Genomic DNA, 14977 nt, shown 5'->3' with positions numbered 1-14977 from the left:
TATATATATGTAAAAATAGTAAATGAAACAATGAATTCACACTACTCTGGCTCTTTTGGGTAATGTTGATTGCAGTGTTCCCTCTAATTTTTTACGTCCATGTGCAGAATGAATTTTCCTATGTGCACCAGTGTGGAGGTGATGCGTGGGCTTCAGATTGTGGGAGGGGGCTCAGGGCTGGGGCAGAGGGTTGAGGTGTGGGGGGGTGAGGGCTCCAGCTCAGGACGCGGGCTCTGGGGTGGGGCTGGTGATGAGGGGTGCGGGAGGGGGATCAGGGCTAGGGCAGAGGGTTTGGGTGCAGGGGATGAGGACTCCGGCTAGGGGTGAGGGCTCTGGGGTGGGGCCAGGGATGGGGGGTTTGGAGTGCAGGCTGCCCTGGGGCTGTAGCAGGGAGAGAGGACTCCCCCAGCCCTCTCTCGCCACAGCAGCTCGGGGCCAGGTGAGAGGTGCCTCACCGCGGCAGCTCCGGCTGGGCTAGGCCGGGGTGGGGGAGGGGCCCCTCTCCCTCCGTGACCCTTGATAGCCTGCTGCGTGGCCATGCAGCTTAGAGGGAACTTAAGTTGATTGCTAATTTGGCTCTGGAACCACTGAATTCTGAGTATTCCTGAGCTAGAGTAAAGCTTGCTTGTATCTCTACATGTAGTGCAACCATGCCTTTGATTGCAGAGTCAACATACACTTAGCTCAGGGGTGGGCAAACTACGGCCCTAAGCCAGCCCGCAAGCTCCCGCTGGGGAGTGGGGTCGGGGGCCACACCACGCGGTTCGGCCCCGCTCTGGTGCTTCGGCTAGGGCGCTGGGTCGGGGGCCGCACCACGCAGCTCCCGGAAGCCACGGCATGGCCCCGCTCCGGCTCCTACGCACTCCAATGGCCCCCTCTGGCGCTCCAATGGGAGCTGCAGGGCTGGTGCCTGCAGATGGGGCAACGTACAGAGCCGCCTGGCTGCGCCTCTGTGTAGGAGCTGGAGAAGGGACATTCTTCTGCTTCCGGGAGCCGCTTGAGGTAAGCGCTGCTCAGAGCCTGCACCCCTGAGCCTCTCCCCACGCCCCAACCCCTTGCCCCAGCCCTGATCCCTGTCCTGCTCTCCAACCCCCTCAATCCCAGCCCAGAGCACCCTCCTGCACCCCAAATCTCTCATCCCCAGCCCCACCCTAGAGCCGGCACCCCCAACCGTAGCACTCACCCCCTCCCGCACCCAATCCCAATTTCATGAGCATGCATGGCCTGCCATACAATTTCCATACCCAGATGTGGTCCTTGGGCCAAAAAGTTTGCCCACCCCTGATTTAGCCCAACTATATGTAATTTAATATCACTCAGTGTGGTGGGACTGTATGGTCTGTAATGCCCATGTGTACCTGGGATCGATAGGAGTCTTAGAACTCCTTTTCTCTGCCTTTTAAATTTTAATCTATTTTATTGGTTCTTAACCTTTTCCCCTATGGAGACCCTCCTCCCTTCTGTCCATTACCTGCTTACCACTGAGCAATATAACGACAGGGTGGTTGTGATTCCCTAACACCTCTTGGGGTTGTGACCCGGAGGTTGAGAATCCCGATCTAATTTCTTTGTATTATCTTCCTTTGTGTTCTATTTAATGTTGATAAAACAGACTAGTGCTGAACCTTCCTACACACACACTGCGACTATATTTATTATTTAGCATGTAAGCTCTTTGGGGCAAGGACTGTCCCTTACTACCTGTTTGTACAGGGCCTAGCACAATAGAGGCCTGATCTCATTTGGGGTCTCGGTGCTACAGCAATACATAGAATAAATAATAATGTTTACCCATTGTGATCACAGTTTTATGTAACAAAGCAGTTACCGCTCCCATGTAAAGGTAATAAAACGTTCTGTGAAAAGTAACATTTGCAGATGTTTCATGACCTGGTTGCAAACATGAATACCTCCATCATTTAAAAAAAAAAAAAAAGTTTATAAACCACAACAACAAAAACCCCGTGAAGTGTCCTAACTCATTTTACGGACCAACTGCTTGCAAAATGTATTGTTTATATAGTGTTGTAAGCGTACAGGGCACTTTACAGAGCTATAAAAGACGAAGGACCCTGCTCTGAGAGGCTTACCATGGACTGGAATGAGCTTGGTAACAGTGATAGGTCAGAGGCAGAAACAGAAAGAGACAGCATTGAAAGGGGAATCAGTATTGAAAGCAGAGTAGTGGTGCAGGGCTGGGAAGATTCACATATAATTATTTTGTTAAATCCAAAACTGTTTTGTGTTCACTTTCCACAAACATTCCAACTTCAATACTATGAATATACCAAAAGTGACTTTCAGACTGCTTTCGCTTGTAAAATTTGCACTTCACATGGTGGTTAAACAGCCAACGCAGTATGAACTATGAATTCTATTTTCAGTGAGTAACACTTATTGTTTGAAATTTTACACTGTCCTAGTCAGGTCCGTAGGTCACATGTTTCTGATTCCTGATGGGTTGTTTTAGGTAACTGACCAACACAGTGAGAAATTTGAATGGAATTGTTACTGGTTGGGTCACAGAAACCCCCTTGGGACTGCCACCCGATGTGCTGGGACTACCTTTGAGCCTGTTTTCCCCGGCAGCTTGGGACTTGAGTGCCCTGCCTGGTTGTGCCAGACATGCTAGCCTGCTACAAACACAGACCCACGTCTGAACCACATCCCCCAAAAGCTGCAGGCTTAACTAAAAACAGCTTAAGAAGTGCTCCTGTCTCCAACACCCAGATACTCAGTTTCCAATGGGATCCAAACCCCAAATAAATCCGTTTTACTCTGTATAAAGCTTATACAGAGTAAACTCATACATTGTTTGCCCTCTATAACACTGATAGAGAGATATGCACAGCTGTTTGCTCCCCCAGGAATTAATTGCTTGCTCTGGGTTAATTAATAAGTAAAAAGTGATTTTATTTAAATATAAAAAGTAGGATTTAAGTGGTTCCAAGTAATAACAGACAGAACAAAGTGAATTACCAAGCAAAATAAAATAAAACACACAAGTCTAAGCCTAATACAGTAAGAAACTAAATGCAGGTAAATCTCACCCTCAGAGGTGTTCCAATAAGTTTCTTTTACAGACTAGACTTCCTCCTAGTTTGGGTCCAGCAATCCCTCACACCCCTGTAGTTACTGTCCTTTGTTCCAGTTTCTTTCAGGCATCCTTTGGGGTGGAGAGGCTATCTCTTGAGTCAGCTGAAGACAAAATGGAGGGGTATCCAGGGGCTTATATAGTCTCTCTCTTGTGGGTGGAAACCCCTCTCTCCCCCATGTAGAATCACAGCTACAAGATGGAGTTTTGGAGTCACATGGGCAAGTCACATGTCCATGCATGACTCAGTTCTCTACAGGCCGACGCCATAGCCCACATGTTAGCCCGAACGTTCCCAGGAAAGCTCAGATGTGGATTGGCCTCTATCAAGGTCCATTGTTAGCTGAGTACTTCCATTTACTTGAATAACCTCTTCACACCATGTTGACCAAATCTGCCTTATGTGCTTCCTACAGCAAACACTTTAAATACAAGCATAGAGCCGACACTTATAACTTCAGATATAAAAATGATACATGCATACGAATAAGATGAATACATGCAGTAGAGCATAATCTTTGCAAAGATATGTTACATGGCATATCTAGCATAAAAGATATTTCAGTTATGTCATATTTACACTCATAAGCATATTTCTATAAAGCATTATGGGGTGCAACGTCACAGGAATATTCATTTGTACAGAATATATGCAGTGTTTGTTTAGTCACCCAATTAGGGAACAGAAACAATACCATATGACTTAAAGAAGTAACCTAGATACTGATCATGCCAACCACTTATGCATATGCTTATCTTTAAGCACATAAGCAGTTCCATTGACGTTAATGGGACTACTCCCATAAAAGTTAAGCACATACTCAAGTGCTTTGTTGGATCAGGGCCCAAGGCATCAAGAAATGCAACCTGCAATTATTTGATCAATAACTATTTGAAGAAAGGTGTGAATAATTTCAAATAACAAATATATTCAGGAGTCTCACAGGATGGCCATGGACAATTCACTAATAGGAAAACGCCCTATGAAATCCTTGAAATAATTTATTTGTAGGGAAGTAGTCCCTCAGTTCTAGTTGTAACGGTGTGAAAGAAGTGGGGCTTGACCTCTGTCTTTTAGTGATAGTGGTACTCTCACTCTGCCATCTCAGCTGGGGTTCTCCTTGCAAACTCATGCACCCCTGCTGGCTTGCTAGCTAGTTTTGAAGTCTAAATAACTTGGCTTTGTCAAAAGTCCTTTACAAATCAAATCAATAAATTACATATAAAAACCAACAACCCAATGCAGCCTTGATTTTACAAAGCTGGGATAGTCACAGCATTGGTAAAACTGGAGGTTCAGATAATTATGGCTTCCCCAGTTATAGAAAGCCTGCTGGCTTACTCAGAAGCATCCAGTTAGCAGGATTTATTCACACAAGCCAGACCTCTCTGCATCTCTCTGCTGCTAAGCTCAGTGGGAGGAGAGCTTAATTACTGCAACCCTAGGAGACATACGTGACCTTTAGTTAAGTGGAGATCAATAAATTAGAGTGATGCTATATGGCTAGAATGGTATGGCCCCTCTCTACCTGCACAATTGTAAAGTCTTTCATTACATATATCTTTTTTTGGAGGGGGCTTTGAGCTTGGCAATATATCATATGCCAGGTTCAAATTATACATCCTGTGTAACTATATTGGGTAAGTATATTCTGAAAAAGTTTTGCCTAATAAAAAGAAATCGCACTTAGGCTGACAAACTGTAGCTTGTGTCAGGTGCGTCCAATCTGATCCCAAACTGTACAGACTGTGGTTTATAAAAGAAGAACTAAATCATCCCTAACCCGAGCTGCATTCCTCAGCCCTAGAATAGTACAAGCTGTTTTAGAAACCAATCTTTCCCTTTATGACATTGCTCTGAATAATAAACATACAACAGGTTCCTACATTTTATCTCTCCTCCTCACCCCCTTTTCACCCACTTTCATGAATTATTTCACCAGTGTTTTCAGTGCCTCTCAAATCTAGAGCTCTGAGCAATAGACATGTCAATTTAATTTAATATTTTGATTGCAGTTTTATCTAGAGACCCTGATTTTAAGGGTTGGGGCCCCATTGTGCTAGTCACTTTACACACTTAATGAAAAGACAGCCCCTGCCTCAAATAATTTTATCTGCTCTGTTACACCACAAATGTTGTAAGGAGCGTTTGTGCAGCATTGTTGGTAGAATTGGTTTTCCTAACCATGCCATAATATATTCTTGAGATGACAGGTAGGTTAGACAAAGCCTGTTCAGTTTAAGGTCAGAAATTCTTTCCCATAGTACATCATTAAAGGCAAATCTCAAATCTATTTCCCTTCTAGCTTTGGTTGTTTGATGTAGAGGGCAGAAGGGAAGCGAGTGCTTTTGCTCTGCTTTAATGAGATAGTGGAGCATATCGTTCTGTGGTTTTAATTATCTGGTTTTATTTTTGTTTTTAAGATGCTCAAGAGGGCATGGGTATGAATGCCAAAGCAAAAACTGTAGCTGTAGTCAGATGCTGGCAAATAGCAAGTCCCTTTTTTCCCCCGCCTGGAGTGCAGATTTGAAATTGTGAATCTCTGCAGAGAACCAGCATCTTTGTTACCTGCCTTTAACAGCAATTCATTTGTAAGGGATTTTTTTAATAGGCTTGTTTGTGCTCTTATTCTCTCCTACCAAGATGTGTTAACTCTCTTTTGATTTCTCCTTTGATTAGGTGCTTCCTCTGATGGTCCACTGAAGTTACTTCCTGAAAATCACTTTGACCTGGTGGTGATAGATGAATGTGCTCAGGCCCTGGAAGCAAGCTGCTGGATCCCTCTGCTGAAGGCCAGAAAGTGTATCCTGGCTGGGGATCACAAACAGCTGCCTCCCACAATCATATCTGACAAGTAAGCAGCATTTCACAGCTTTAGAATCTCCTATTAATTATTCAGGCAGACGTTGATAAACGTCCCAAAGATTCCTGGTGGACAGCACTTCATTAGAACGAACTGTTTGGTGTGTATATTACACTGGCTGAATGTAATACACATTCATAGTTACATAACAGCAACTTTAACTATGGTCCCTTGTTAAAGATTAATGTGTATACATTGCAGCAGGGTCTTTCGTTACATGATGAGACAACACCACGTAATTTTACATGCTGGTGACCAAATAATGTAATACAAAGGCATTGCACCTTTTGTATTATCTTAGATGCACGTATATGGAGCATCTTGTGGTGATGTGTGAATACTGTAGAACCAAGTAATAAAGGACTTGTAAGATGGTGGCAAGACTGTGACCTTGCTTAGGAATGCAGTGGTCTTCTGTTGAATTAACCTCTTGGAAGGTGTTTGAACGGTGCATTAAGCTGCTGAGTAAATTCTGTTGATTCATTGTGGCAGTTTGCTAATTCCACCCAGATGTAGGCATGACTCTCTGGTCAGAACTAGGGGCAGTGACATGGAGATCCTGCAGGAAACTAGAAAGAGCCAGGCTTGTAAGGAAAAGTTTATGTGGGGATTATTGTTTGAGTTACCAGTAAATGCAAATCCCAGGAATCAGATAAATTTGACTTCATGTGGTATGTATAGACTTCATTTGGAGCTGGGTGGAACATATGCTCAGAGGACCCCATTTTAATGCATGTGGTCATGCAAAGGGGAAGAATTATGGTTGCTTTGGCAGCTTTAACTTTGAATTTCCAGACATTTATGTGATGATAATGTGTCCATTCATTGCACATACCTGGGGTTTAAGATAATACAAATACAGGCGTTTGAGATCTTGGAAGCAAAAGAAAGAATGAAGAGCAAATCAGTCTGATACAGGAACTAGAAAGAGACCACGGAAGGAAGAAGAGGATCTGTGTAGAGTGTCGTTACAAATTAGCTAACTGAAATGTGGAGCTGGCATAGCGAGCAATAGAGGAAGAACTGGTGGCCTTTTAGGGGAAAGAGAATCACCGACAGCAGCTAGATACATTTTAGTGGAAGGTGTGATTAGGAGAATGAAAGGAACAGAAGATGGATGTGGGTTTATAATGATGGCATGCCCCTGTATTCACGTGCATTAAGGCCCCAAGTAAGCAAAACACTCCTGCATAAAGTTATGCACCTGCTTAAGTCTGTGTCTATTCAGCAAAGCACTCAAGTACATGCCTCACTGTTAGCATATGAATAGTCCCATGATGCTTAAAATTAAGCATCTGCTTAAGTGATTTGAGGGAATGAGGCCTTAATCAGCAGTTGAATGGGATTGATCTAAAGCCGTATATAGTCAATTGGAGTCTTTCAGTTGACTTCCATGGGTTTGGAATTAGGGACAGGTAGTAATAAGAGAAATCATGGGAATACAATGTGAGATGAGTTGATGCTGTCCAGTCCCCCATCCTGCTCCATCAGAGGATCAAACTTTTCCTTTCCACTGTCTGTAATGGATACTTGCCTGCATCTTTCCATCAATCAAAGTTTAGGTTCCAAAGGATTTAATTTATTGCTTGGCTTTTTTCCTTGGGTTGAATATTTGTTATGAATTACTGCTGGTTTATTAAAAATTAGGTCTAATTTGTGGAGCTCTTCCCTGAGAGCCATAAATCACTAGCAGAAATTGGTTTTTTAATATCCTTTCCCAATATTGATTTCCTGCATATTGCTTCTTAGATTGTGTATTGTTATGTTTGCTGATCTTAACATGTGAATCTTAATTTGGTTTTATACAAGCGATAGCTATGGATCTTTTCACTATATATTGCCGGCTAGATGCATGAATGGCCTACCATATACAGAAACATGAGCAACAGAGCTAAGTTTATATCCAGAAATACTTACACTTTTAACGTTAATTATTTATATTAGAGTAGCACCTAGAGAACCCATCTAAAATCAGGGCACCGATACTAGGTTCTGTACATATACCTAGACAATAGACAATCTCTGACTCATCGAGCTTACACGCTAAAGCAGGGGTGGGCAAACTTTTTGGCCTGAGGGCCACATTGGGGTTCCAAAACTGTATGGAGGGCTGGGTAGGGAACGCTGTGCCTCCGCCCCCTCCCACTTCCCGCCCCCTGACTGCCCCCCTCAGAACCCCCGACCCATCCAACCCCCCCCCCCCGCTCCTTGTCCCCTGACCGCCCCCTCCCTGTCCCCTGACTGCCCCAACCCCTATCCACACCCCCGCCCCCTGACAGGCCCCCCGGCACTCCCATGCCTGTCCAACCGCCCCTTGCTTCCTGTTCCCTGACTGCCCCCCCCCGGGACCCCCTGCTCCTTATCCAACCCCCCACCCCGCTCCCCGCCCCCTTACCATGCTGCTCAGAGCACCAGGACTGGCAGCCGCGCCACCCAGACGGAGCCAGCCATGCCACCGTGCAGTCTAGAGCACCGGGGCAGGCCGACGGCTCTCTCAGCCGCGCCGCCCAGCAGGAGCTCACAGCCCCGCCGCCCAGAGCTCTGGTGGCATGGCGAGCTGAGGCTGCGGGATGGGGGGACAGCAGTGGAGGGGCCAGGGGTTAGCCTCCCTGGCCAGGAGCCCAAGGGCCGGGCAGGACGGTCCCGCAGGCCATAGTTTTCCCACCTCTGCTCTAAATAGACAAAAAAGACTAGAGGGTGGGAGAGAGAAATTATTACCCCTATTATACAGATGGGGAACTGAGAGATTAAGGACTAGATTTTTCAAAAGTATTTAGGCACTTAAGAATGGAGTCAGGTGCTTAGTGGGGTTTACAAAAGCACCAAAGCTGGTTAGGCGCCTAACCCCCTCAGCCATCAATTTATGCGATAGCAAATTTGTATTTCAATTGATAATGAATTAAATGATAAACAATGGTGCCACTGACTGGTAGGGTATGCTTGAATCTTACAAAACTACTGTAGGTTGAGAACAAAAGATTGAAAATGAAGACTTCCAGGGACTCATGCTTAAATTAAGTTAAACAGGTGCATAAATGTTTGCCTACCATTGTATTTTTATTAAAATCTTATTAGTGGCATAAATCTTTGTCACTTCAAAACAACAGTGTTAACAAAGCAAAGTTATTTAGACTTTTGATACATTTAAGAAAGATATTGTGAATGTCTTGATACAAACAGGCCAACGTTTTCAAAAATAGGAACCTAATGTTAGGTTTCTCAGTTCATATTTTGCCACCGAAGGTTGGATTTTTCAAAAGCAGCTAGGAGTACAAGTCCCATTGATTTCAAACCCCAAACCCTGAAGGAGGGGCATAGCTTGGCTGAAGCATTTCAGCTATTGTGACTTGTGGAACTTTTAGTGTATTGGAAAGAGGAGTTGGTTACAAATATAGTACAGGCTCTTTGCTTATCAATTTTGTGTTGTGGTATTCTCACAGTCAGGAGGTTAATGAGGACCTGGATTTGTCTAGTATAGATGAGCATTTTCAGTGTAAAACTTCTTAGCAGAAAAAAAAAATCCCTGTGTAAAATCTGAAATTCTGCTAACAGTTGGGAAACAAATTAAAGAAGCAAGTACAAAAAAACCCCCAAATACTTCAGAAATTTAAGACTATAAAACGGTATGAAAATAGAGAACTAACAACATATAAATAAAAAGTCTGATTTAAATGAAAAATTAATTTAATTTTTGAAAATAATCATAATGTAAATAAAAGATTTTTTTTTTTAAAATAAATCGTGATTTTTATTGACCCTGGCAAAGGGTTTGCTTGGCCTATCTCTCCATACTGCTGATTAGAGCATCTGGCTTTGTGTGATGGATTTAGACGCTCTCTTATTAGTTCATGCGTTCTTTTTCCTTATTAAATTCTGTCACTGTGGTTCCACGCTTATTTATTTAAAATATTAATGCAGTAGTAGGCCTACTAAGAGGAAGCAATGCTAGTTATCATGCACACAGCCACAATTATAAAATTACAATACATACAGCACATGCTTTAAGAACAGTTACATTGCAGGGGAGATCTGCAGCTGGTGTAAATTGCCATGGCTTCCAGCAAGTTATGACAGTTTACACCTGCTGAGGATCTATCCCTGTAATTTAAAAAAAGTGTCTTGAGTCACTGCACCTTTTTAAAAACATGAAAGGACTAGGCACTTGCTGCACCACAACCTGAGTAAGGGAGCTAATTCCATAACATGGCAGCCAAAAGAAGTAAAATACATATCTATAACCTGACTTAACTTTCAGAATAGCGAAAACCTCCTATTATATACGTCCAGAGGATAGAACAACTCAACGCAAGCTGCTAAGAGATCATTATAAATAAGGTTAAAGCAACACATCATCTTGGAGCAATAGGTTCTGATTTGAACATAAATCTTGAGAGGCTGTTATGCAGCACATCCAAATCTCAGACAAACTGGCAGATCTCCCAGCACTAGCCTGGTAATCAGCTATTGGCAAAAGGAGTTAGTGAGTAACTGGGAAGTCTGGCTGGAACCTCTGAATTCTAGTCTCAGCTTTTGCTGTTGTCTTGCTTTGTGAGCTTGTTGGCCAAGTCTTTTCGTGCCTCTGTGCCTCAGTTTCCCCATCTGTAAAATGAGTTTAAGGATGCATAAGTACATCAGAGGAGTCTTAGAAGGATTAATTATTTAGGGCCAGATAATGAGCTCCTCACTCCCAGCCCGAGCAGTTACATGACTGAGTAGTCCCACTGCCTTCGGTGGTACTGCTTGTGTGAGCAACTGCTTACCCGTGAGAACAAGGGGTTTGCAATCTGGGCCTTTCAGTTTTCTGTTAAATTTTGAAGTGCTGCCTAAGTGCTATGCATTAGTATTAAAACCTGCCTGAAAAAACGTCAATGCGTGTAAATATCTTGGTTTTAGTTGTATGAAGCACTTTTTATGGACATTAGAATTCAGATCAGACTATGAAGCATCCTGAATAGTGGAGGTTGTTTTACTGGACACAGCTGCACCATTAGGAAATTTTCAAACACCATCTGTACTTGTTTAAATAATTTGGGCCAAATTATCAGCATACAAAGAAGACATTACCAAGCACATTGTGCTCTGAATGAATGGGCCAGGTCCTCAGCTGGTGTATGTTGCCATAGCTTTATTTTTATTTTTATTTTTATTTATTTAGCTCCTTTGACTTCAGTGGAACTGTGCTGATTTACACCAGCTGAAAATCTTGAAAACTACTGACCTCTTTCAAGATGTGAAACAGTAACAAAGATACTCTAGCCGGTTTGGGGTGTTTACAGGTGCTTCGGCTTCACATTTCACCCTGCACCCATGGCATGCAGGTACCCTGCTAGATATAACTGCACCATTTCTCATGCACTGGTTTCAGTACCAACACAGCAGGCAGAACCAAGATTAGAACCCAAGTCTCCAGGTGTTCAGCCCAGTGCCCTAGCCACTCGGCAACACTGCCTCACTCAATGGATGAGTGATTCTCCAAAGTTTTCATATTGCAGATCACTGAAGGTGAGGATCCTCTCATAGATCAACCTCCTGCTTCCCCGTCTTGCACCTTCCCTGTGGCTGGGTTACATGAAAAAGTAATAAGGCTATTTGAAGGTGACAAGATAAAGCCAAACTGCCTTTCGTGTGATGGGTGCATATGTTTGGGCGTATTCCCCAAATTTTGTATCTGTACTGTTCACTTTGCTCCCACCTGTCCCTTGGACCTTGCATCTCTCAGCTGCCCTTCTCTGATCCCTGAGCTCCTGTAATACTGACTTCCTCTCTGTTCCCTTTACACGGTCTTATGACTGCCAGTGCCAAGAGCCTTCCCTAGCTCTGGTTATCTGACAGGAGACATCTTTCCACTTCATCAAGACTCCATCTATTTGCAAATGCTCTTGGAAACTTGTATTTGCTCCCTTGTCTGGATGTCTTAATGCGTCTCTCCCTCTGCTTTGAGTTTTTGTTTAACTTTGCAATGAATCCCTCACGATTTTCACCATTTCCCCCTTCCTGGCCCTATGTTTACATGTTATGATGTTTAATTTTTTCCCACTCCCTCAGTTGTGCTATTTTGCTAATTTGTTGTTGCGAAGTTTACAAGTGCCAAGCTGTTGACTTTTATTTTAAGGGAGTTTTGTAGCATCTTCATGCGTTTTTTTAAAGCTCTTACAGTACAAATAATTGGACTCTGTGAGAATAAGAAAGGGGAAGGGATGGGTGGAAGCCAAATATCTGGTTTTCAACCTTAATGGCATCCTTGTAAACAACTCTGCAGTAAAATCTGTTGTTATATCAGCTTCTTGTGGACCAATATCCAAGTCTTCTGAATTAGAAGCTTTAGCACTAGGATGCTGTGGTACCCAATGTCCCTCTTTAGATTTAATAGATTTGGAATAAAACAGAGCAGAGAGAATGTGTCTCTAAATCAATATTGTTAACAGATTTACATCTCTCAAGTTACCAGTAAATTGTGCTCCAAGGAGCTTTCTGTATTAAACAAAGCCATTGTTCAAGGCATCAGCAGTACTCTGTAGATCAGTACCCCCTAGCCTTTTAGACAGGATACAAACCGTGAGCTTGAGCCGGCACCCAGGAGTACCGTTACTGGTGCAAGGAGTCACATTGACTTCAGCCCACTTGGAGGATCAGATTTACAAAGGGAAAGAACTAATTATTTTTTCTAGTAGATTCTTTGAAAAATAAATCAGACGTTTTAAATAGCTTCCTTTCGTCAGGCTTCAAAATAATATAATTGTGCTCCAAATGTATTAGCTGTTGCATTTAACTAGGAGGGTTATCAATCCAATCTCTGTCAGCTAATCCAATATAGCTACTGGACTCTACTCACATCTTTATCCTTTACAAACAAATGCTGACAAAGGTTTTCTTTTTTAATCTGTAATGGTAGAACATTTTAAAAGATTTAGAAGGCATTTAAAAGAAATATTCAGCATTACACAATTATATCTCCAGTAAAAACAGACAGCACTAGTTTAGTATTTTTGTTAATACAAGATTCCTTGCATCACTTCTACATCTCATTTTATCAAATTGAAATGGCGTCTAGCAGCCTGTAGATTCAACTGCTTTGCAAACAATGCCAAGATTTGAGCGGAAACATTTGCTTTTCCATTGAGTGGAATGATGGACTTTGCCTTGACTGGAGTGGCCCATTAGTTCTAGCCACAGGAAGAACATTACAGCAGTACAGCACCTTGCACAGTGGGGTTACCAGTAGGATCAGATATATAAAGTATAGGTTTTAATTGTCATATGTGAGCGGAAATGTAGGCTTAATAAAATATGTAAGCATCATGACCCAGGATGTGCCTTGCGATACTGCCCCTTTTTGCAGTACAAATAAGCCTCAGTACTGGGAGTATTGATTGCATGGTTTTCACACCTAAGAGCTCCACAGTGCCTACGGAAGGACATCAGATATATAAAAGACTGTTGTCATGATGTATGGAATCAGCCCTACTTAAGCAGGAAGCCAGTACTCCTGTTCTTTTTATTAAATGAAACTCTCTAGAGCTGCAGACATGAGCAGACAGGCTTCCACACAGCTTGTGTTCCGGCTATGTCTCCATTGCTTATCAGGGACCATTTCCTCTCTGGAACACTATATAGCACACAGGGGCAATAGATGATATTGCAACTATTGTCATCTACGTCATCGCCCTGCCAGACCATACAGTACATATTCTAGTGCTTTCTCCAGTTGAAATTTAAGGGCTAGATTTTTGATTCTGGCTGCACAAAAGTGTGGGAGGTCAGACCCCTTTCTTATACCATGGCATGGGCTATCTGGACCTTGGCTCTGGGTGCAGAGGAGTAAGTGGGTGGGAAATGGGTAGAGTCTTTCCTCTACCCCCCACAACATGCCAGACAGTAGAGCTTAGTTGGCTTAGAGATAGGTAGTAATTTGCTGCAGGGATAGCCCAGCAAATTATTACCCTGGGGGAACATGGAGGGGGGAATATGACTCCCAGAGCCACTGTTCCCTCCCTATGCTGCTTCTGGGTTTACACAACAGTGCACTGTCCCTGAAGGGCTATGTCCTTGAGAAACTGTCTAGTCCCAAGCGTCTGAAACACTGCGATTCCTACAACTTCCTATGAGACTGTTTCCCAATTTAGGGCCCGCTCCAAAGCCCACTGAAATCAATGTAAAAAGAGTCCCATTGACTTCAGTGGACTTTGGATGCGTGCCATAATGCATCTCATTGTCAGGACGCTTCCTGATATTCATCCTAAACATTTGCTTTTTCGTTTCATACCAGTCCATTACTCCTCATTACGCTCTTCAAATATTTGCAGATAATTATCGTATCCCTTCCTCCTGGTGTTGCTCAGATAAACTTAGACATATTTAGCTCTTCTAATCATTTGTCATAAATCAATCTGCATCTTTCTGCCACTGAGCTGCCTTGAAATCATCATAGTGTTACAGCAGCAGTCTTCCTGCTCAGGTATATGATGTAGTTGCATGTGGCATCCAAACAAATTTACTTCCATTTAATCACCGAATACCAAATATTGGGCCTTAACTTTCTGTGGCTAGCCACTACAGATCTAAACAATAAGCTGCACCACACGTTTTATTGCAGTTGTATAGCTTATTCCTGCAGTGATTTAAAAGGAAAATGACTGTGGGGGAGGGAATCATTACAGTACATTAAATAGCATGCCTATTTTCATAGCAGTTTCAGAAATCTCTTCATGATACAGCATGATATAAGACAAAATGCCAAATGCATGAAACTGATGATCCCATGAAAGATCTAATCCTGTTGCATGGATATTGCTGTAGATGTGCAAAGTATGCCAAAGCATTTTACAGACATCAGTGAGTTAAGCCCTCTTTATGTATGCAAGTGCTGTTACAGATGGGGAAGCCAAGGCCCAGAGAGGTTAAGTGACAAGCTCAGGCTTGCAGAGTGAGAGTCAAGTTCTGAACCAGGAATCAAACCCAGATCTCTTGACTCCCTGTGCTGTGTCTTAGTGACAAGACCATCTTTACAAAAATAGCCAGA

General features: G+C 43.0%; 1 protein-coding gene across 1 annotated transcript in view; it reads left to right on the top strand.

Moving 5' to 3' along the window:
• Positions 1–14977, top strand: part of IGHMBP2 (immunoglobulin mu DNA binding protein 2) — a 95063-nt gene that overhangs the window by 40100 nt on the left and 39986 nt on the right. Inside the window, exon 8 of the mRNA XM_065403919.1 lies at positions 5775–5949. Coding sequence (XP_065259991.1) covers positions 5775–5949 — 175 coding nt within the window. The remainder of the gene's footprint in view (positions 1–5774; positions 5950–14977) is intronic.

Source organism: Emys orbicularis, chromosome 4 (assembly GCF_028017835.1).
Source record: "Emys orbicularis isolate rEmyOrb1 chromosome 4, rEmyOrb1.hap1, whole genome shotgun sequence".
NCBI lineage: Eukaryota > Metazoa > Chordata > Testudines > Emydidae > Emys > Emys orbicularis.
This window is presented reverse-complemented; position numbering and strand designations above follow the sequence as displayed.